This window comes from Trachypithecus francoisi, unplaced genomic scaffold (assembly GCF_009764315.1).
Source record: "Trachypithecus francoisi isolate TF-2019V2 unplaced genomic scaffold, Tfra_2.0 Lachesis_group4, whole genome shotgun sequence".
NCBI lineage: Eukaryota > Metazoa > Chordata > Mammalia > Primates > Cercopithecidae > Trachypithecus > Trachypithecus francoisi.
Genome location: NW_022681469.1, coordinates 47,487,414 through 47,511,102, shown reverse-complemented (window position 1 = coordinate 47,511,102; position 23,689 = coordinate 47,487,414). Strand labels below are relative to the sequence as shown.

The following is a 23,689-nucleotide window of genomic DNA, read 5'->3' as shown; positions in this document are numbered from 1 at the left end:
TGACATTTATAATAACCATTTGCTCAACAAACCTAAACCGGGCTCACATTAATGAATATTTTTAGACTTTCAAATTATCACAACATTGCCTTTGGATTTAAAATTCATAAAATAGCACAACTTTGGAGATTTCAAACCACTCAACCTAACTAAATCTAACCATGGAGATATAGTAATTCAATTTTTTAAAAATCTTAAAAAGTTAAATGCATCACTTGCAATTTTCTCCCGGTTTCTAAACTCAACTAAGATAGTGGTTAATGTACCTTTGCAACATAAGTCTTAGGTTAGAGGGGAAAAAAAACCCAGTTAATTAGATGAATCCCTTTATTAACCAGACAAGATTACAACTCCGATAGCTAGAAGGACATCAACGAAGCATAAAGGGCCTGGAAATTAGCTGGCAGAATTTGTTTCCAAAACCAATTTCAAAGCTGTGTTTTTTTCTCTTTTTGTTAGTGCCAATGACTGAGGAATGGCAGGAGAAAGTGGGGAAAAACAGTACTTTTTAGAGTGAAATCAATTCTTTTGAAAACATTTGAGTGCACGGCTTCCATTTAATCAACAGTTCTGTGGCCCAGAAAGAAAACAGTGGAAGTCAACATTATCTAACTGCTGTGACAGTTTAAACATTAGGCACCCTAATTTCCCTCTTCAATTTCTTGTGCTTTTACTTCTCCCACTATCTTGAAATAAGCCATTAATGTGCCTCCCGTTCAATAATGAAGCTGAACAGCTCTGGAATCCCTATCTGCTGGCCACAGAACTTCCATTCCTCAACCAAGGGTGTAGATCAAGGGGATACAGAACAATGATCTACCTAGACTGAAGAGTGGAAGCTTTGGTGGGAAGGAGTATAAGTTTTGCTTTCCTTTAAAATAGTTTTTAGGTTTCTTCCTGAGCTTCCACTCTCTAGAGCAGAATTGTAGAGTGAAGAGGCTTAGGGCTGGGTTTCCCTCAGCTTGAGAGAGGCTAGAAAGGATCAGAGAGAGAGACCAGAGAAATAGAAGGCAGACAGATGCAGGCTGTGTGGGCCTGGCTGGGCCTCAAGGTTAAGAGAGAAGGGTAGAGAAGGGCTGAGGTAACAAGGACAGGAGAGCAGACAGGGCTTTGTAGCAGAAGCCAGGTATAAAGAGCATACATTTGGTTGCCTAGGAATCTGAGCATCACCGTAGGCTGCAAAATGGGAATGGATCTTGCCAAAGGAAGGGGAACGCTTTTTACAAGGCTTTATGGTACAATGGTTTCTTTCATTCTTTGTAAAGGCTACAACACGTAGCTTTTCATTTCAGTACAAAGGCTGTAAATAGAAAAGGTATGACTCATGGGAAAGGGTGGTTTGGATCTCACTTTCTGGTAGGGTTTCACTCAGGATTCCAGTAAGAATAAGGAGCTAGTAAAATTGACAAAGCACATGGAACATGTGGACACATCTAAGCATCGGAGGAACCGGCCAAGGAAACAGAATGTGCTTCCCTTCCTTCCTGAAGTTAATCAGTAGGCCAACAATTAAGTTAAAAGAAACCAGGAAGAGGTATTAGCAATCAAATCAGCAGAGAGGAGATGAAGGAAACAAAGTGTAGAAGGGGTTGTTCGTTCAACGATCCAACATATCAATAATCCAATTGTATTATTCTAAAAGTCTTCATTAAGGAGATTAAATCAGGATCCATTTTGAAACAATGAAGACAGACAACTTAAGAGGTAAGGATAGAATATTCCAGATAGTGGCTTTAAAGTGGGTAAACAATAATAGCTAACACTAAACAGTCACCACGTATGATGTCCTATGGTAAGTGCTTTGCATACATTTTTTTCTTTTAATCTTCCCGATATCCCTTAGAGGATTCAAACCTAGGATATCCTGCTTGCAGAGAAACAGCTCTTCAATACTACACTATACTCTCTAAGAGACTCCTGTCTGTAAGCAGAAGGAAATTTGTGGTTTGGTTTAACTGGAATCCTGACCTTTAACACAGGTCTTAAGGATACAGGATCACTTATGTTAGGGTCTATCTAGAGATATAAATCAAAGCCTATCATTGAGAACTTCACCAAGATTCAAGAGGCAATTGGGTATCACCTCAGGGTTTGGACAATGATATAGTCAAACAACCTAACAACAATGAATGTTGTTCTGCATGAGGCATATGTGAAGTGGGAAAGGGCTGGGAGATGAAAAGGAGTTGGGAAAGACATGTAGCCAACAGTTCAACATATCGCGGTGGGTCAAGACCACATCTATGATGGTAGGAAGCTCAGGGACTACATGAGAAAAGTCAGAAGGTCAGGATTAGTTTGGGATTTGTTTATCCATACAGAGGGCAAATGTAAGCAAATTAACAGGACTCATAGGGAGAAAGAACAAGATACACAATGGTTACCAACTCTTCTATTCACAGTTAATAGGCAGAAAGAAAGGAGCAGGGAGTAACGGATTTGTTTGTGATCCACAGAACTTAAAAAAATGCTAGCCTTTAAACAGAGCCTGGAGTAGCACTGACTCAGAAGTATAATGTGAATCATGAATAAAATTTAAATTTCCCTAGTAACTATGTCAAAAAAGAAAAAAAGAAAAAAATTAATAGCATATTTTATTTATCTCAATATATCCAAAATGTTATCATTTCAACATGCAATCAATATGAAAATTATTGATGGGATATTTTACATTCTTCTTATTGGGCCAAGTCTTCAAAATCTGGTATGTTCTTTACAATTACAGCATATCTGAATTCTAGTGGTATACTAGGTTCATGTCTAACTGTCAATAGCAACATATGGCTGCTGCCTCCTGAATTGGACAGCACAGGTCTAGGGTAAATTTAATGACAAAATGATGGTTACTGGTATCAAGAAACACCAAAAGGTTTAGAGCAGAACTGGATTTGGCTGGAAGTCTACCAATGAATTCCACAAGATATGTTCTCTAAAAAAACAGCAGCTCTACCATCTTACTGAGGGAGTACTGAAATTAAACCATTTTATCCATAGACAATCAGGAGAAGTATACATATACATATATACATATATATATATTTTTTAGATGGCGTTTCTGTGTCACCAGACTGGAGTGCAGTGGTGCGATCTTGGCTCACTGCAACTTCCAACTCCCTGGTTCAAGCAATTCTCCTGCCTCAGCCTCCAGAGTAGCTGGGATTACAGGCACGCGCCACCATGCCCAGCTAATTTTCTGTATTTTTAGTAGAGACGGAGGTTTCACCATGCTGGCCAGGATCGTCTCAATCTCCTGACCTTGTGATCCACCCGTCTTGGCCTCCCAAAGTGCTGTGATTATAGACATGAGCCACTGCACCCGGCCGAGAATTATAATTGTTTTGTGGGAAAAGAGAAGACAAGCATACATAGTAGTTCCATGTTGTACTTCATTTCTCCTGTCTCCTGTGAGTCTTTTAGAGACTCTGCCCTCAATATTAAGTACTCCAAGTGTCTTGTTTGTTTAGGTAGATGCAGGACTTTGTCCAAAGCAAAGGGCCATCTGCATCAAATAAAACCCAAGTTATCTCTCCAACTCTTGGGAGAAGGAGGAGAAAACTGACCTCAGCACTCATTACAGTCTGAAGCATTGCCACATGTATGAGTTAGAGGTACTTATGGCTCTCACGGAACTGAACGACAAAGCTCTGTTTACAGTGATTTTCTCTTTGCGGGTCAGTTTGGTCTAGCAAGATGTGCAAGGGTCTGAAAAAAAAAAAGTAGTTTGAATTTAAATTCCAGTTCTCCTAATTGCCAGGTGATTTGGACTGCAACAAAAATATCTATATTCAAGGTGCTTTTAAAAATCAGTCTTAAAAAACAACGCATTCAGTTCAAGAAACAACTTACTTAATTTGAAGTTTCTTTATGTCAATCAAAGCACAAGACTGAATACTTTGTTTTGCTTCAATGTGGGTCTGAACGGTGGATAAGAACAAACAATATTCACCAAGTTTCTGTCACTGACCAAACCTAAAGATGTCATTATATATGCTATGCAATCTATATATGCTATATAATATACTATATACTATATGTTACTAGTACAATACTGTGTACCTCATATGACTTATAGTGGTATATAATATTTCAGTTCCTCTCTGAACAAGCACACACATTTTTCTTCACATGCCACTGCAGTCAGCATCACTTTCCTTTTTAGCCAACTTCAATGTGTGAATCTGTATGTTTGTCAATAATGTTGAAGCTCAAAGCCAGCCATAGGCACTGAAGCACGTTTTTTGTTGTTGTTTGTTTTTTGCTTTTTTTTTGAAACAGTGTCTTGCTCTGTCATCCGGGCTGGAATTCAGTGGCGTAACCTTGGCTCACTGCAAGCTCCGCCTTCTGGGTTCATGCCATTCTCCTGTCTCAGCCTCCCGAGTAGCTGGGACTATAAGCGCCTACCACCATGCCCGGCTAATTTTTTGTATTTTTTTTAGTAGAGATGAGGTTTCACTGTGTTAGCCAGGATGGTCTTGATCTCCTGACCTCATGATCTGCCTGCCTCGGTCTCCCAAAGTGCTGGGATTATAGGTGTGAACCACCACGCCCAGTCGCAAGGCATGTTTTTATTGGACCTCACTAAAAATTGCTATTTATCAAACTTATTTCTGCAGAATAGTCACAAATCCAAGCATCGTATTTGTCATGCAATTTTCAGCTTTTTTTTTTTTTTTTTTTTGAGACAGAGTCTTACTCTGTCACACAGGCTGGAGTGCAGTGGCATGATATCGGCTCACTAAAACATCCGCCTCCCGGTTCAAGCAATTCTCCTTCCTCTACCTCCTGAGTAGCTGGAATTACAGGCATCTGCCACCATGCCTGGCTAATATTTTGTATTTTTAGTAGAGACGGGGTTTTACTATGTTGGCAAGGCTGGTCTTGAACTCCTGACCTCAGGTGATCCGCTCATCTCGGCCTCCCAAAGTGCTGGGATTACAGATGTGAGCCACTGTGCCAGGCCAATTTTTAGCTTTCAATAACGACTTAGGGGTATGAAGACGTGGTACCAAAGAGCAAATTTAGATTATCTTTTTCATTTCAACAAGAATGGAACACATTTTTTATAGGGAGTTATAAGTACAAGCCTATCATAGCATAGGAAGATGTACCAGAATGTTCATTGAGCATTTTTAAAGTTAGGGAGTGAATAGAGAGAAAAACAAAGGGCTGATAATTTCCTTCCTACACAGACAAATAACTAAAAAAGGGCTTGGAATGAAAAGTATAGGGAAAGTCAGTCAGCCCATACACTCACCTGCATTGGAGCCAGTCAAGTTATAACGTGCATTCAGCTTTTTAATGATGTTCTCATGGATTTGGTACCACTCACTCTCTGTGTTACACCTATGAAAACATTAACACTCTGTTAAGCTTTAATGATGCATGCAATCAAGCAGTGATCCTCATAGTACACCTGCCCTTTTCATTATAACCACTATGATGTACTTCCTTGGAGTCCCCATCAACCTGCTGCAACTGACTGTCAGTTTTAGCACGGTTGTCCCAGGATGAGAAAGAATGCCCGTATCTGGTAATGCCTGACCACCTACCTCCTGACAGAAGCAGCTGGGATTAACAACTCACAGATTACAAGTGGCCCCAAAACAGACAGAAATCTCAGAGAACAATGCATACAGGGGAAGGCAGCCCCAACTGAGTTCAACTCCCCAGATTCAAATTCTCACTATTAATCAAGCTATGTTCTTTAGGTGAGTTTATTTACTCTTGTCTTAATTTCCCCATCTAAGAAACACGGATAATATACTAGAACTTTAAATAAACATGGGCTTAGGGTAATTCCTGGCATATAATAAATGCTCAGTAAATTAGTTCTCATTAGCAAGTCTCTGCCTACTGTAACATTACCAGGTTTGCCCACATCAAAATGCAGCAAATTAAGCAAAATGAAATTGACATTAACACAGCTTGTACTGGCAAAAGACTGGCAGGATTTACCAAAGAATAATAAAATTACTCTTTCAGATCTTCCACAAGGGGCATCTCTCCATCTTTTCACAGCAATCTGTACCTCTTTCTCTTAGGTTTTATCACTCATTAGGTCATGTTATCTTTGTTTACATGGTGTAGTTCACCTGGGAGACTGTTAAGGTTCTTGAGGACTGGATCTAGGACTGGCTGATTTCAGAGTTTCCTTTAGCACTTTGAATGCTGTGGATGCTTAAAAACTGTCAGTGGCATGAATGGATGGATGGCTGGTTGGCTGGGCTGGATGGATGGATGTCCCTCTGCCTGGTAACTCATAATGATTTGTAAGCATGTGGTTCTGCTATCCATCCTTACTGCCACTACTCTCCCAGATTGGCTGGGGAAAACTTCCTTCATCTGAACATATGTGTAAATTCACTGCTTTATTAGCCATGAATGTGTCCTCCCAAGAAGCCTGAACATCAAGATTCTGTACACTATCAATCAAAATCTCCCACAGTACAGGTCCTGTTTCCTAGTGATCAAGTCTGAGGCAGATAATTCACAATTATTTGCTTACATATTTATTTATTTTATCACCACAGGATTTTGCAGGATGAACATGATGGAGGTGATTTTTGAGCCAGTTAACAGTGGGATACCAAAATGAGCACTGAATCTTAGAGGGCTGGAAAATTAAGATGGAATGAAACCATCCCACCTGTCCAGTTGTAAGACACCAAATTGCCATTTAGCACATTCTGCCTCCAGTTTTCTTATTTTAGCCCAGTGGGGAAGAAAGAAAGATGGCTTGCTTCCTATTAGATAGTTAAATGATTCCAGAATTCATGGTTTTAACCTGCAAAACTCAAAACTCAAAAAAAAAAAAAAAAAAAAAAAAAAAAAGCTCCTGAAGTACGTGACTAAAATATCTTCCAGGCTCAGGCAGGCATTTGCTACTGTTCTTTATTTGAGTCCCAGAGGGGCTGCGGGTTCAGTCACCTTAACACATAGAAATTTCTCCCAAATTGTTTCTAACAGGCACTTTCCCATGTTTGACTAAATTCACAGTTCCTTCCTAATCTACAGTGACTGTTTTGACTGGTTAGTATTACTCTTGAAACAGCATCATCATTTGCTGAATGGGCATTTTTCAGGAATTTATCTTCTATTAAAAATTACCTAAAACTTTATTTGATGCTTATGGAAAAGCAGACAATAAAAAAACACACACACACAAACAGCAGAACAATTTGTCTTCACGAGTGTGACTGTCTCCCATTGGCAGGGCTGGAATGCATGGGTCTTGTTCCGCTGGCTGCATAATCAAGGGTGATGACGGGACTGTCCATCCCTCTGTTTTCCCAGTGGCAGGATAAATACAATACTTGCTACTCACGCCTGGAAAGACTACTTTAAGAAATGATGAGAGTGGGTTTGTGAGGAATTTCAGTTTGCTTCAAAAGCCACATAACAGCAGCATCATCACCTTACTAGACTACGGTGTGAAATAACACCTGGAAAAACACAAACTACTAACTGGAGAGCTCAGGTGCTGGAGCGAGATAGTCCTGACCTCAAATCTGCTTCCTTTCCTTATTAGCTAGGCAACATGGGGCAAGTTGTTTAACTCTCGTTCCCCTATGTGTAAAACTGAGCTAGGAGCATCTGTCTGTTTCATGGGTTTGTTGTGAGGACAAAAGGATATGACACATGTTAAGTGCTTAACACAGTTCCTCACACATACTGTGCACACAGTAAAGGGTGGTTCTTAACAGTCATTAGTATTTCAAATAAATTACGTTTTATGACCACCAGTTGAGCACGGAAAGAAGGGCATCATGGATTTAAGCTTAACCACTGAAATTGAGAGTTGCTACATGATAAAAAGGGTAGTAACTTTTACCACCCACTAATTTCACCAAAAGTTTTCAAGTTTAACATCAACATCACAGGCACTTTCCTTTTTAAAAGGGATGAAGAGAGTTTCCGGTCCTAAACCATACACTACAGATAAATCTTTGTCAATGAATTATTAAATGTGTTACATAGGTCCCATTGGATGGAGAGTAGAAAAATCCATGAAACCCTGCAGCAGAGGTCAAAAAGGCAATTTTAAGTGTATGTCCCACAGGCAGTGGGCCACCTGTGTTACCATCACCTATGAAAAATCTACTGGCACATATTAGGTATATTAACACAACCTCCAGAATGGAATACGAAAGCCAGTTCACTCATGGAGGTAGTCAAGGGTGTGGTCCTCAAACCAGGAGTGTGGAAACCCTATTGAGTCTGCTCTGAAGATGTTGCTGTATATCAGGTCTCAATGTCCAAGGGAGGTGGGGAGGTGGCATGGTGGTGTGGGCCAAACCCATGTGCATTTTAAAAAATCGCTTAACTTAGTATTTGGAATATATCACGTGACTTTCTTAGTAGAGAACCATGGGTTAAACTGTATCCCCCAACAAAGGTAATGTTGAAGTCCTAACCCCCAGTACTTCAGAATATGACCTTATTTGAAAGAGGATCTTTACTGAGGTACTCATATAAGAAGGTTATCAGGGTGAACCACACTCTAATATGACTGTATCTTTATAAAAAGGAGAAATTTGTAGTTGGGCATGGTGGCATACACCTGTAATCCCAGCTACTCAGGAGGCTGAGGCAGGAGAATCTCTTGAACCTGGGAGGCAGAGGTTGCAGTGAGCCGAGATTGCTCCACTACACTCCAGCCTGAGTGACAGAGTGAGACTCTGTCTCAAAAAAGAAAAAAAAGGGGGGGAAGGGGTGGGGTGGGGGATTGGTCCCAGAGAAAGCCATCAACACCATGTGAAGATGAAGGCAGAGATCAGAGTGATGCGTCTACAAGCCATGGACCCCCAGTGACTGCCAGCAAAGCACCAGAGGCCAGAAGAGAGGCACAGAGCAGATTAGCCCTCAGAGTCCTCAGAAGGAGCCAACTATACTAATACCTTGATCTGGGAACTGTGAGACAACACATTTCTACTGTTTAAAATCTATTTATAGGCCAGACGCGGTGGCTCACGCCTGTAATCCCAGCACTTTGAAAGGCAGATCACAAGGTGATGGAGACCATCCTGGCCAACACGGTGAAACCTTGTCTCTACTAAAAATACAAAAAATTAGCCAGGCGTGGTGGCGAGCACCCGTAGTTCCAGCTACTCGGGAGGCTGGGGCAGGAGAATGGCATGAACCCAGGAGGCGGAGCTTGCAGTGAGCTGAGATCACACCACTGTACTCCAGCCAGGGCAACAGAACAAGACTTGGCCTCAAAAAAAAAAATCTATTTATGCCTAGTATTCCATTATTAGAATGCTAAGCATGTGGAGTTATTTATACTGCTCAAGGTCATCGCCAAGGTATGATTGCAAAAATTTTTAAAAATTGCAACCTCAGGCACAAATGGGTTAAGCCACGTGGTTTGTGGTACTTTGTTATGGCAGGCCCAGCAAACTAACACCTAGAGTAGGATGGAAGTCATCTGGGCTTTCCTTTCCCAATTCTAATTAATTTACTTCAAAAAGTACTTTCACTTTCCAAGAAAACACTGACTGTCTGAAGGTAAAGACGTGCTAGGTTTATAAATTCAAAGGTGTTATCCCACATAGAAGATGGTCTACCTAACTGGTAAACTGTCTGTACTCATTGGTTCTTGATTCAGTAATTCTCCTGACTGGCAAATCGTGGCTTGTGGGCTCACTGGCAACAAGTCTACAGATTACTGGGTTTTTGAGGAATGGCTCATAAACTACCCATTGTTCTTCTCTACCCACGTAAAGTAGCATTTGCCCAAGTAGGACCCACACGCACCCCTGTACCCACCCCAGCCTCCAGCATGTGCACGTTTCTTACATGTACACTTTCAGAATGAGGTCATCCTTTGTCTCTCCTGTTAGCAGGTCAGCGATGCTGAGAACTGCACAGCCAAAGGGTCGTCGGTACTGGACACTACAGGCATTCTTTTTTTCTCCTGCTCCCATTCGACCTGTTCAATTAAAGAGCAAGCATTACCCATGGAGCCATTTGATTAGATGCATTTGAGCTAGAGAAACATACAGCTATAAGATAGGCCATATGAAATGTAACTGGGCAATAAAGAGCACCCAGGTTGGGCATAACAGAAGATATTGCTTCAGTTCTGGATTCTCTTCTCCAGTCATCTAGCTGTGTGACTTTGGGTAAGCAGCTTAAATTCTGGGCATCAGTTGCCATCTATAAAACACAAAGATTAGAACAGATCCCATGTTTGGGAACCATCCCCTGGCCCCTGAGATTCGTGAAGGCATCCCAGGAAGTTCATGTCACTGAAGGCAGTAATGGTGACTCTTCCATTTTCTATTTTTAAACAAATTACATATTCAAAAAAACTATTTCAAAAATTTCACCTGTGACTAGAGTAGTCTGAGGTTGTCTGAAGTATGGCAAGTAAGCACAGGTGATCAAATGCGCATGCTCCTGCCTCAGCTCTCAGGCTGTTCAGAACTCAGTTATCACCAAAATAGTTTTAACTGTTGTAAAGTTTTAACTTGTTTAAATTGTTACATGAACATGTAACAATGAACAAGTATTCATTTGCCCAAAACTGAGGACAAGGATAGAGCGGTAATTTCTGATTCAAAATTCATTTTAATGACTTAATGACCATAACAATGTTAATAAAAAGTGCAATTACAAATCAAACACCAAGCATTTGAAAGGCTGCCCTGTGATGGGCAGTACTACTGAGGCAGCTGCCTTGGCAATAACACAGTGAGTGAAGTCCATGGGCCAGAAGGGCACATACTCACTTTGCTGCATGTTTTTTTTTACCACCCCAAACCCCTAGATATCTTTGAGAAAGTTCTGAAAACAAAAGTGGTTTACTTTTTCTCTTACTGCTGTCAGATATTATATGAAAATTTTAGCAATGTTTACACGAAGATACATAAAACCATATTTTACTTTAACCATTAGTATTACATTTGAATTTAAACAAACACAGATTAAATAACAAACTACCTCTGCCATCCTGAGAACAGACAGGCTTTATCTCATAAGAAAACAGCAGCATGGGTTCTAACTTTTCCAACCTTTTCAAAGATTCTTTCCAATTTTTTTCATAGACTCATTTATAAAAAGAAAAAAACAAAACAAAAAAAGTGTCTGTTTGTTATTTCTACTGTCCTTCAAATACAAAAATAGCATAAAATGAAAACAGGTTTTCAGAGTAGATTTTTATGAGAAAAAACATATAGAAAATCTATGCTGGAATGAAAGCATGTTTTTTATAGTCTCACTCAATGCACAATATAGTTATCGTGTACATAAAACCAAAGCCTATAAAAATAAATCACCATGCAGGACTGCATGGCAAGATATTACTATCTCACAGAAGTATTCCTAGGCTAGTAGCGGAGTATAGTTAGTGAGGAAGTGGGAGCAAATTCCCAATAATGACTGGTTAGACTTAATGGAAAAACTGTGTAGGTTACACCATTCCTCATTTCACCTAGCTTCTCTGCCATAAAATGTCTGCTTTTAGAGGCATTTTATGTGTAAAAATGAGGGAACACATTCTGGTTTCATTGAGCAAGTTCATCAGAGAACATCAAAGTGAGTTCTGCTACATTATATAAGTGTTTTCATTCATAGTCAAATCAAATTTGAGGAAAACTAGGGTCAACAAAGCTAGACAGGCATATTTATTTTTCCCTTCAGGACTTCTCAGACCCCTTAATAAGCTGATGACATTATACAAGTTAAAAAAAACATTCAGTATTCACTATTTCACAGCCTGTTTTTTGAAGCACCTTCTGGAATAACGCTCTGAAGCATTCTGCACTTTGGAAAATTTATGTAGAGCCAATTTCTATAGAGCTTTCATTAACTTATAGGAAACTCAGCTCTGAAAAATTCATTTTATGCTAACAGAATTTAGAATTTTAACAGACAAACACAACATTTTGGAATCAAATACGTTTAGGAAGGCTAGCAGAACAAAATCAAACACAACAAACTTCTTAATTACTTATATTAAGAGACCAGAATCTGTTTATGGTAGGTGAGGAGGTCTTACGTGGGGTTGGGAAGGTCAGGGGACAATTCACAACTTCTGTGATTCTTGGATTCAAATCTGGCTTTGATATCTTTCTAATTCCGACAGCAAATAAATCACAACATAGAAACCTCTCGGCATTTCTCCTCTCTGTTCCTTGCCCCTACTGCACTGACAAGTGCTATACCTACCGATTCGGATAATGTGCACGGTGATATAGATGTCCTTTCTTAGCTCACTGCTACCCAAATCCTACAAACAAACAAAGTTTGGTTATTTTGGAAGACATGAGCTGCACTTAAAGGGCAGAGCACTTTATTTTCACAAATAAAAGAAGAAAGACAGAGATGAACACAGACATTCTTAATGGAATGTTTGTAGCAGAAGTACATGATTTAAATCCTGTTCTAAAAATACCATTACAATCAACCTTAGGTCAATTGATACCAAGCAATATACTTTAAAGAAGAAAGTATTATTGATTTAATCTCTCACTCATTCATTCTTTAAACATTTATTAAGCACATATTAAATACCAGCTGTCTTGCTGAGCGTGATCACTGGTTTTGTTTTTTTGTTTTTGGAGATGGAGTTTCGCTCTTGTTGCCCAGGTTGGAGTGCAGTGGTGCAATATTGGCTCATTGCAACCTCTGCCTCCCAGGTTCAAGTGATTCTCCTGCTTCAGCCTCCCGAGTAACTGGGATTATAGGTGCCCGCCACCACGCCTGGCTAATTTTTGTATTTTTTAGTAGAGATGGGGTTTCACCATGTTGGCCAGGTGGATATTGAACTCCTGACCTCAGATGATCCACCTGCCTCGGCCTCCCAAAGTATTGAGATTATAGGCGTGAGGCACCGTGCCCGGCAATCATTGTTATACTTTGGTAATAGTATAACAGAAGCAGTAATACACTAACAGAATTAAAGTAATCCTGGAAGGTGATATTCAGAATTCTGGGCACTAATGTAATCTGCGTGTTATTTACATAAAGTTTAAAAGCAAATTCACTGTGTTCTCTCACAGTAAGTTATTTCTCCTAAATAGTATGAATCATAATTGGATGAATCTGCGTTATGAATGAAACAAGATCCACTCACCACAAAGAGGGAGCAATGTCGTTCCGGTTTATCAGGGGCTTTGGGAAGCCCGTTTCTATTCAGCCTCAAGAAAAATCTCTCACTACAAGAGAAAAACCATTTAACAATTTGAAAAATTGTTTAATAGTTAAAGATTTATCCCTCTGTAACTACTCTTCATCACAACAGGTAAGCTAAACATTAGGTTGTTCATTTAACATCAACACTGCTTTTATATAAATTAGTAGAGCTCCAAAGACAACAAATATTTGCTTCACTTCTGATGAAACCAGCAAAATAGCAAGTGCAAAGGCAGAAAGCACCTATATACAAACAGACATTAACTTTTGAAAGACTTGAGTACAATTTTGTATCAGTAATATCATTATTCCAAAAAGCAGAAACAAATGCACTAAAAGAGAAAAATATGACATGTTTAATGTGTTTGTAACTAAGATTTCTTTTTCATGTTTTATGTCACATTACTTAATTAGCATTAAAGACATTCTGAGTGCTAACTATCTATTAGAAGGCTTCATATTTTATGGTCTTATAAGTCTCTAATCTGTAACACAAGCAGAAATTTCAAAAATGAAACTTAAATATTCTTTGGTCTACAAACGAACAGAAGATCTCAAAATACTCCCACTGAACTTGCATTTGAAAATACAGTGCCACCAGGAGCTGCGGTGGCTCAGGCCTGTTGTCCTTGTGCATAAGGAGGAGAGGCTAGGTGTTCGAGGCCAGCCTGGGCAACACAGAAACGTCTCATCTATATAACCAAAAAGAAAATACAGTGCCACCTAGATTTAATAAAAACATAAATAATGCTGTTGATCAGCCATGAATTCATAGCAATAAATACTTATGGATGCCATTTATTTATTTATTTATTTTTATTATTTTGAGACAGAGTCTTGCTCTGTCACCCAGGCTGGAGGACAGTGGTACGATCTCAGCTCACTGCAACTTCTGCCTCCTGGATTCAAGAGATTCTCACACCTCAGTCTCCTGAGTATCTGGGATTACAGGTGCATGCCACCATGCCTAACTAATTTCTGTATTTTTAGTAGAGACAGCATTTCACCATGTTGGCCAGGCTGGTCTCGAACTCCTGGCCTCAGGTGATCTGCCTGCCTCGGCCTCCCAGTGTGCTGGGATTACAGGCGTGAGTCATTGCACCTAGCCATGGATGCCATTTAGATCCAAGGTAATGTACATGTGACACTATTTATGTTCAACAAAATAAAACAAATATAAACCCACAAAAAATCTACCAGCTACTGTGGGCTTCAAATTTTAACTGAATTTCAATATCCTGGTACCAATGACAGAATTAAATAGTTGGCTGCCTCAGGCAATGAGCACACAACCAACATCTACAGAATGTAAAATGCTGTAGCTTTGGTCAGTGTAGCTTCAGTCTAGGGAACAAGCAGAGAAATGGAGAACAGGACACTAATAAAAGGCTCGGAACATGTTATCACCCAATCCTTACCTTAAATAATGGTTCTGTCATTCAAATACATACGAGAAGATATGAGAACCATAAACAGATCTCTAAGGAAGCATATGAATTTGAATTTATGGCTGTTTTGGAACACTTATTCTCTTTGGTGATCTAAGTCTAGATAGATATGTTTAATAGAATCAATACTTGGCTTGTCTCACTTTTTACTTATATTATGCCTATTTTTGACTTCTCATATGAGAAAGGGCAGCCAATACATATTTCTATGGGGCCATTTTCACTTTTATTACCTATATTTTTCCCCCGAAAACAGATGGCCAATAAGGCATGCATGAAGAGAATAAAAATTGCTGTAAGTATCCTCAATTGAAGCTAAAGTTCACATGTGATATTATTCCGAACCAGAGGCTGGGAATGATAGCTACAACCGAGGGTGCAGAGATAAATTAATCTTATCCAATTGTCATTTACTATAATTCAAGGAAAATGAGTGTAAGCTCTCTTGACAGTAAAATAAAATTCATTATTATTTCAAATTCACCATTCTAATTATTATTATTTTTTTTTGGCTGGGGGGACAGAGTCTCACTCTTTCACCCAGGCTAGAGTACAGTGGCACAATCTCGACTCACTGCAATATCTGCCTCCTGGATTCAAGCGATTCTCCTGCCTCAGCTTCCTGAATAGCTGGAACTACAGCTGTGTGCCACCACACTTGGCTAATTTTTGTATTTTTTTTAGTAAAGATGGGGTTTCACTATGTTGACCAGGCTGGTTTCGAGCTCCTGACCTGAGATGATTCTCCTGCCTTGGCTTTCCAAAGTGCTGGGATTACAGGCGTGAGCTACCAGGCCTGGACTATTTCAAATTTAAAATCAATGAAAAGGAAATGTGCAAGAATTCATCTTGGGACAAAAGAATTATACTTTAACCTATTATCAGGTAATATATTTTTGGGAATTTACCATTTGACAGGTACTCTGCCAAGGACTTTACATAAATTATCCCATTTTATTCTCACTATGCCTTTAGGAAATAGGTACTATTATCATGACCACTTTACAGATGGGAAAACTGAGAAACAGTAAATAATTTTACTCAAGGTCACAGAGATGGTATGTGGCTCAGCAAGGATTCTATTCCATGTATTAATTCAAAACCTTAGCACTCCATTAGAATGCTATAAGGTAACTTCCTCTTCTTCTCTAGAGAAATATTGAGTAAATATTTCTAGAATATTAAGATAAAGGAGAAGCCATCATTTGCCTGGGGCACCCACTTAGTAGTCAAGTCTGGTCCCAAGAGTTCAAGGTAACTTTCTCCATACCCTTCCTGGGCTAACAGGAATGAAAGAAGTCAGAATCTTGATTTAGCAGGTTTCAAAGAGATCTTTGGTTTGAAATTGTTCTCTGGTAGTTTTCTTTCCTTTTTTTTCCCCCGAGAAGGAGTTTCACTCTTGTTGCCCAGTATAGAGTGCAGTGGTGTGATCTCAGCTCATTGCAACCTACACCTCCCTGGTTCAGGTGATTCTCCTGCCTCAGCTTCCTGGGTAGCTGGGATTACAGGTGTGTGCCACCACGCCCAGCTAATTTTTGCATTTTTAGTAGAGACAGGGTTTCACCATGTTAGTCAGGCTGGTCTTGAACTCCTGATCTCAGGTGGCCTCCCAAAGTGCTAGGATTACAGGTTTCAGCCACTGCACCCAGCCAGTAGTTTTCTTTAACGAAACATGCTTAGAAAAAAAAAAAAAAAAGATTTGAGAAACAAACTATTTTATTAAACAAACACAAAACTCCAAAAAGATTTAAGAACTCAGCTTTACTTAATCAAAACTGCTAAGGTTTAAGGATGGTATTTAGTCTGTTTCTTAGGAATCAATTACCTATTAACGTATTTATTGATTACATTTTAGCACAAAACATAAGCAATATGAGCATTTTCTCCTCTCCTATATCTTGGACTGTATGTTCTACTTTATATTTTTTGAGATGTAATTAGGTTTGAAGCTCCTCATTATTACCTCTACAGAAACATTCAAAGCAAATTTCACATTATCTTGGTCAGTCTAAAATGATGGACAGCAATAAGATTAAAATACAGAAGTCAATAGGGCATTTTCAATATTAAAACCTTAACTTTAATACTGATATAAAATCTAATTCCATATCTGTACATTTCATCAACATTCTGGAAAACAATGTTTCCTAAAGTATTCTATTGCAGAAAGAGATCCTTTTTGCTCTGTCACTATTTTAATTTCACCAGTCTAGACATAATCTTGATTATGCAAGTATTATACTATGTCATATCCTGTTTCAGAAAGAATATCAATATGTATTAAGCCAATGACATATACCTTAGCTTAAGCACGCCTTAAGGGGGAGATCAAAATAGATTGAAAACGGGTACTATGGAGAAATAAGTCATGTGCAGTTCTTTTTTGTTGTTGTTGTTGTTGTTGTTGTTGTTGTTGAGACGGAGTCTCGCTCTGTCGCCCAGGCTGGAGTGCAGTGGCCGGATCTCAGCTCACTGCAAGCTCCGCCTCCCGGGTTTACGCCATTCTCTCGCCTCAGCCTCCCGAGTAGCTGGGACTACAGGCGCCCGCCATCTCGCCCGGCTAATTTTTTGTATTTTTTTTAGTAGAGACGGGGTTTCACCGTGTTAGCCAGGATGGTCTCGATCTCCTGACCTCGTGATCCGCCCGTCTCGGCCTCCCAAAGTGCTGGGATTACAGGCTTGAGCCACCGCGCCCGGCCGTGCAGTTCTTTTAAAAGCTAGACTTCTTTTAAAAGAAAAAAGAAAAAAAAAAGGAAAACATCTATGGCCAATTAAAAAATCCTTTTTATTCATTTGATGACATGCTATTGTTACACCAACTCAAATCAATTTGTCTTCTGCTTTAGTGGTACAGCAACTAATCACTCAGCAAATGGTTTTGTACAAAAAAAAGACCTATAATAACGTATTTTGGAATCTTTGGATTATAATTACTCACCCACACTGAAATGTTTGGAGAATATCAGAAGGTATGCCTTCAATGCCCAGAGAAAAATTGAACAAGTCAATAATATTGCATTCTTTTTTTTCCCTTTCTTTCTTTTGAGATGGAGTCTCGCTCTGTTGCCCAGGCTGGAGTACAGTGGCGCGATCTCAGCTCACTGCAACCTCTGCCTCCCAGGTTCAAGCGATTCTCCTGCCTCAGCCTCCAGAGTTCTGGGACTACAGACACATGCCACCATGCCCGGCTAATTTTTACATTTTTTGTAGTGACAGGGTTTCACCACGTTGGCCAGGCTGGTCTCAAACTCCTGACCTCAGCTGATCCGCTTGCCTCAGTCTCCCAAAGTGCTGGGATTACAGGCATGAGCCACCGTGCCCGGCCAGTAATACTGCATTCTGGCACATCTTCTGAAGTTCTCCAAATATTTTGCACATACTTTTGTGGCCACACAGAAATATGTTTTTGACAGTCAATTTTAAGTCTGTTCTATTGCAACTCTGTGGTAAGTATGATCAGATGACAAAATTAGTTTTTGTAAACTTAAAAAATGTCCTTCCAAGATATGCGTACTTCCATTACATATATCATTTAGACCTTTTTCCTAAGTGGAAGAGAGGTTTATATGTTTCTTTCCCGTTACATGGTGAGCAACTAGAATATAGGCCCATGAGTATTAACCTTTGTATCTTCAACTTCTAGTGAATGATTTGGTATTCCCAGATGTTTGATAAGACTAACCAAACACAATCTTTTAGGACAAAATAGAGTAACACTCAAATAACTGGAAAGCTTTAATTCTCTACCAACCTTTCCATCATGTCCTTTGCTTTATGGTAGCGAAATGTATGAAACTCTGCAAAAAGGTATTTCAATCCATGATGCCTCACGACCCGACTTGAGATTCTCATATTAACTTCACGGCAGCTCCAGATTCCACATTATTCCATTTAATGCTGTCCTCATGAACATTTTATATTTTTACTATATTCAACATACAGTAATAAAAAAATACTGATATGTTTTCAAGTGAGAATACTGTCTTCCTCTTCTTAAAGAATGAATAAGCAAATAGAACATTTCTAGAAACACTGAGAAGTGAGACTTGATACTATTAGCAGCAGAGAAAACTCATTATTTGACGTCCCCATATACTGACATCTTCCAGAGGCAATCTCTCTGCAGGAGAAATTTAGTGTCCACCTGAATTCTGTGTATGAATCATTATAAATCATGATACTATAAATCAAAAATGACTCTTTCTTTGGAAATAAAGAATAATAAATCACAATTATTTATTATTTATAACCTTTCTTCTTCCAACAATCATTTGATGAAATCAGGATAATGAAATAAGAAAATAAATAAGCATCCCTGGGAAAAATCATAAAGGAAAATGTGTACTCTGTGCCAGACCCTATGACTTATGCCTTACATAGCTCTTCTTAATTCTCCTCACCACAGTAGGAGATGGAAACCACTGTCATGCCCATTTGTCACCCCAGTGACAAAGTGGCAGCTAGGAGATATTAGTAAGTTGGCCAAAGTTGTGTGGTCAGTCAAGAATGGGGCGAGGATATTAAATTCCAGAGTCTGATTTGAGAGTCTCGGCTTTCTACTACAATGCAACCCTGTCTTTGAAAGAACAGAGCACCTCAGAAATGGACAAAGAAGGCATGACCTGGTGGCTCACTACCTGTAATCTCAGCACTTTGGGAGGCTGAGTTGGGAGGATCACTTGACCCCAAGAGTTCAAAACCAACTTGGGGCAAAATAGTGAGACCCCATCTCTATGAAAGAAAGAAAGGAAAGAAAGAAAGAAAGAAAAGAAAGCAAAAAAGAAAGAAAGAAAGAAAGAAAGAAAGAAAGAAAGAAAGAAAGAAGAAAGAGAAAGAAAGAGAAAGAAAGAGAAAGAAAGAGAAAGAAAGAGAAAGAGAGAAAGGAAGGAAGGAAGGAAGGAAGGAAGGAAGGAAGAGAAAGAAAGAGAGAAAGAAAGAACGAACGAACGAACGAACGAAAGAAAGAAACAAAGAAAGAAAGAAAGAAAAAGAAAGAAAGAAGGCAGGCAGGCAGGCAGGCAGGCAGGCAAGGAAGGAGGGAAGGAGGGAGGGAGGGAGGGAGGGAGGAAGGAAAGAAAATCAGCCGAGCATGTGGCATGTGCCTATAGTCCCAGGCACTCAGTAGCTGAATAATCCCAGCTACTCAGAAGGCTGAGGTGGGAAGACTGCTTGAGCCTGGGAGGTTGAGGCTGCAGTGAGCCATGATCACACCACTGCACTTCCATGGGGTGACAGGGTAAGATCCTGTCTCAAAAAAAAGAAAGAAATGGACAAAGAAGAGCAAGACTAACTATGTCACATAAACCAAGAGATTTTTGTGTGAATATTCTTAATAAAATTAAAACATAATAAGTACAAATGGCCAAGCATAATGTCACACTCCTGTTGTCCCAGCTACTCAGGAGGTTGAGGCAGGAGGATTATTTGAGCCTAGAGGTCAAGTCCAGTCTGGGCAAGATAGCAAAGTTCTTGTCTGGGAAAAAAACTCAAAACAACAACAACAACAAAAACAAATCAATCAAATAAATAAATACACAAACAAAACTGCATGAAGTCAAACAACAACAAAAAAAGCCACAACATATCTGTGTTTACAGAGATTATACCTGTGACCAACGGCTCAGTTGAACTACTGATATTCTGATGTACTCAAAAAGACCTCTAATTATAACAAGTGTGTTTCACAGCATAGTGTGGTAGAAATGTTCTTCCTGGTCATGCAAATAATATAGGAGGCACAGTAGGGATCTGAAGGTCCTGATGGCTTCTCTTCTGTTTCTCAGTAGGATGCTTCTGTCCTCTGTGCCTCCTTGTAAGCCACTCGGTAGAAGTAACCCTTCAGTTGGGAAGGCCAATATCAAAAATTTTGATATTTTATATGAAATACATATAGATTCACATAAAAATTGTTATATTTTTCTGCATGGATTTATATTTATCACTTTTATAGTTCACCTCACATAAGAAGTAAAACTGTTTAGTGATTCAATGAACACAAAAGTTGCACAACATGTACTTTTATCCAAAAATATATGACTGGGTAATATCTTCGGTTAAACATGTTGTGAGAAAGATTAGCAAGCTAATCAATCCACAAAAATTACAAAGAACGCTTGTAAACTAATTTTCAACAGTTAAATATCATTGAAATAGATTTATGGTCTCCGAGAAGAACAATAGTAAGAGAGAAAACATTTAGACCGTCATGTTCTGTTAAACTGACTGGAAAAACAACTGTCATTTTTTCTTAATACTCATAAACCAATTTAAAAAACAAAACACAAAACAAACAAAAAAAACCCATGTAACATATTTGAAAAAGCAGTCATTTGTCTTAAATTGAACTATGCTAATCTGGGCACAGTGACTCGTGCCTGAAATCTCAACACTTTGGGAGGCAGAAACGGGCAGATCACTTGAGCCTCAGAGTTCGAGATCAGCCTGGGTAACATGGTGAAACCTTGTCTCTACAAAAAATAAAAAAAATTAGCCAGGTGGGGTGGTACATGCCTGTGATCCCAGGTACTCAGGAGACTCAGATGGGAGGATCACCTGAGCCCAGGAGGTGGAGGCTGCAATAAGCTGAGATCGCACTCCAGCTGGGATAACAGAATGAGACCTTGTCCAAAAAAAAGAAAAAAAAAAAATTAACTATGCTATGTGAGGAGTGTGAGAATAATAATTAATACCCATTCTACACTGGGTAGGTGTGAAGGGAGACACACCAGAAGCTAAGGGGTGGTAAGATGGATGAAGAAATAATGAGAAGAGCTAAGAGGATGGTTCCACAGTGCAGTGCTGACCCTAGAGCCTCTCCGTAAAAGGCAATAGAATACAAATGTAAGGTGATCTGAATTGTTTCTATTTCACTGCTTCTCCTGCATTCTGTCAAATGTTTTCTTTTTTTTTTTTTTTTTGAGACAGAATCTCGCTCTGTCGCCCAGGCTGGAGTGCAGTGGCGCAGTCTCGGCTCACTGCAACCTCCGCCTCCCGGGTTCATGACATTCTCCTGCCTCAGCCTCCCAAGTAGCTGGGACTACGGGCACCTGCCACCACATCCGGCTAATTTTTTGTATTTTTAGTAGTTTTCACTTGTTAACCAGGATGGTCTCGATCTCCTGACCTCGTGATCAGCCCGCCTCAGCCTCCCAAAGTGCTGGGATTACTGGCGTGAGCCACCAAGCCCGGCCCTGTCAAATGTTTTCTGATTGCCTGACAGTGTAGGATACGTCCAACAATCTGCTGTGGGAGACCAAAATATGGCACCCCAAAACATGCCTCTTTGGCATAAGAATTGTCGAGCTAAAGGCAATTAAGCAGCAGGTACTGGAAAGCTCTCTGCCTTCCCTCTAATTGCCTAAAAGGCAATGCATAGATTTACAAAAACAAAAAGAATCCTGCCTCTCTTATACCATCTAAGTACTAACAGGCCTGGCCTTGCTTAGTTTCTGAGATCAAACAAGATCAGGCACATTCAGGGTGGCATGGTCATGGACCTGCCCCTTCTTCTACCAGGGAGAACAAAGGTTAACCACTGATGTCAACTTTAAACGTTACAGGCCTGGAGATGGCACCAGAGGTATCCCGACCAACACTCTTTACCAGCTAGCCTTTGTCTGCCAGTTATTTGCCTTCCTAGAAGTTGCCTCCCCTAGAGACTTCAAGTTCTCTTGGCTCTTATCATTTCTCCAAAATTTACTGTTTTTTCTTGAAGATGCTACATAAGCTGGAATTCAAAGCCACCTCTTTGAGAATTTCTCATTCCCTAGGTATTAATATACCTCATGAATGTATGAAATATACATGTTAGTAAACTTCTATTTTTCTCTTTTTGTCTTTTGATAAAGAGGACTATTCCAACTAAGAACTTAAGAGGGTTAAAGAAAAAATTACTTTCCTCCCTAACACTGTGAAGAGAGCTGTTACTGTGCTCTCTCCTAGAATGAGTAGCAAAGGACAATTCAAAAAAGCTCAGGCTGTACTATAAATTGCTGTATTTATGCCTCCAAGAAACTGGTGCTACCTCTGTCCAGGCAAGATACTTTGGGAAGCAGCTGAAAGGTGTGCTGGCAGCTCTGCAGTGGCCGCTGGACTACGGAGCTTTGGTGCTCATGATGGCAGAGATGAAGAACATTCGAATAGATGCCCTATGTACAAGGGAATGATCAGTGGTAAACAGAAGAGACCCATGGACCTTCTAATTCAGCGGTTTCCAACTGAAAGATTCTCCCCCAGTCCCAAGGTGCAAGGCCCAGCAGCGTGAGTCAGCAAGATAGCAGAAGCAGGAAGAGAGCTGGCCGGAAGACACATACCCACATACCCCCTGAAGATGGAGCGGGAGACCGCCCGGGTACTACGTAGCTGTCACGTCAGACTGGGACACTTCTTGTTTACAGAGGACTATAAAACCCCTGCTCCGTCCTCACTTGGGGCTGACGCCATTTTAGGCCTCGGCCTGTCTGCACCCAGGCGCTCTGTACAGCGTGTTTCTCCACACTGTCTTGTGTTGTTTGTTTGCGCTCTCAGGGTTCGAACCGATACAAGACCCTTGCACCAACCTGATCGTGTACAATATTCTCCTGATGAGCTGTATAAAGCCCAGGCCCCACCCTGGAGATCCTGATTGACTGAGTCAGGATGGACCAAAAGCTTCCTGTTTGTTTAAAGCCCAGCTATGTTAAAAGACCACTGTTTTTACCCAAAAGCCCTAGTCTTTTTTTTTTTTTTTTTTTTTTGAGACGGGGTCTCTCTTTGTCGCCCAGGCTGGGGTGCGGCGGCCGGATCTCAGCTCACTGCAAGCTCCGCCTCCCGGGTTTACGCCATTCTCCTGCGTCAGCCTCCCGAGTAGCTGCGACTACAGGCGCCCGCCACCTCGCCCGGCTAGTTTTTTGTATTTTTTAGTAGAGACCGGGTTTCACCATGTTAGCCAGGATGGTCTCAATCTCCTGACCTCGTGATTCCCCCGTCTAGGCCTCCCAAAGTGCTGGGATTACAGGCTTGAGCCACCGCGCCCGGCCCAGCCCTAGTCTTAATTAATCAGAATTGCTGACTGTGTTTTATGATAGTCATGTATAACAGAAAACAGGCAATGTACGCCTGGTATC

The 23,689-nt window shown here is 40.1% G+C and overlaps 1 protein-coding gene across 4 annotated transcripts in view; it reads right to left on the bottom strand.

Moving 5' to 3' along the window:
• Positions 1-23,689, bottom strand: part of DOCK4 (dedicator of cytokinesis 4) — a 485,368-nt gene that overhangs the window by 213,814 nt on the left and 247,865 nt on the right. For all 4 annotated transcript variants that reach the window (XM_033195053.1, XM_033195056.1, XM_033195057.1 and 1 more), the window contains exons 9-12: positions 13,079-13,160; positions 12,172-12,232; positions 9,799-9,931; positions 5,255-5,343 (exon numbers count right to left, since the gene is read on the bottom strand). In XM_033195053.1, the coding sequence (XP_033050944.1) occupies positions 5,255-5,343; positions 9,799-9,931; positions 12,172-12,232; positions 13,079-13,160 (365 nt within the window). The remainder of the gene's footprint in view (positions 1-5,254; positions 5,344-9,798; positions 9,932-12,171; positions 12,233-13,078; positions 13,161-23,689) is intronic.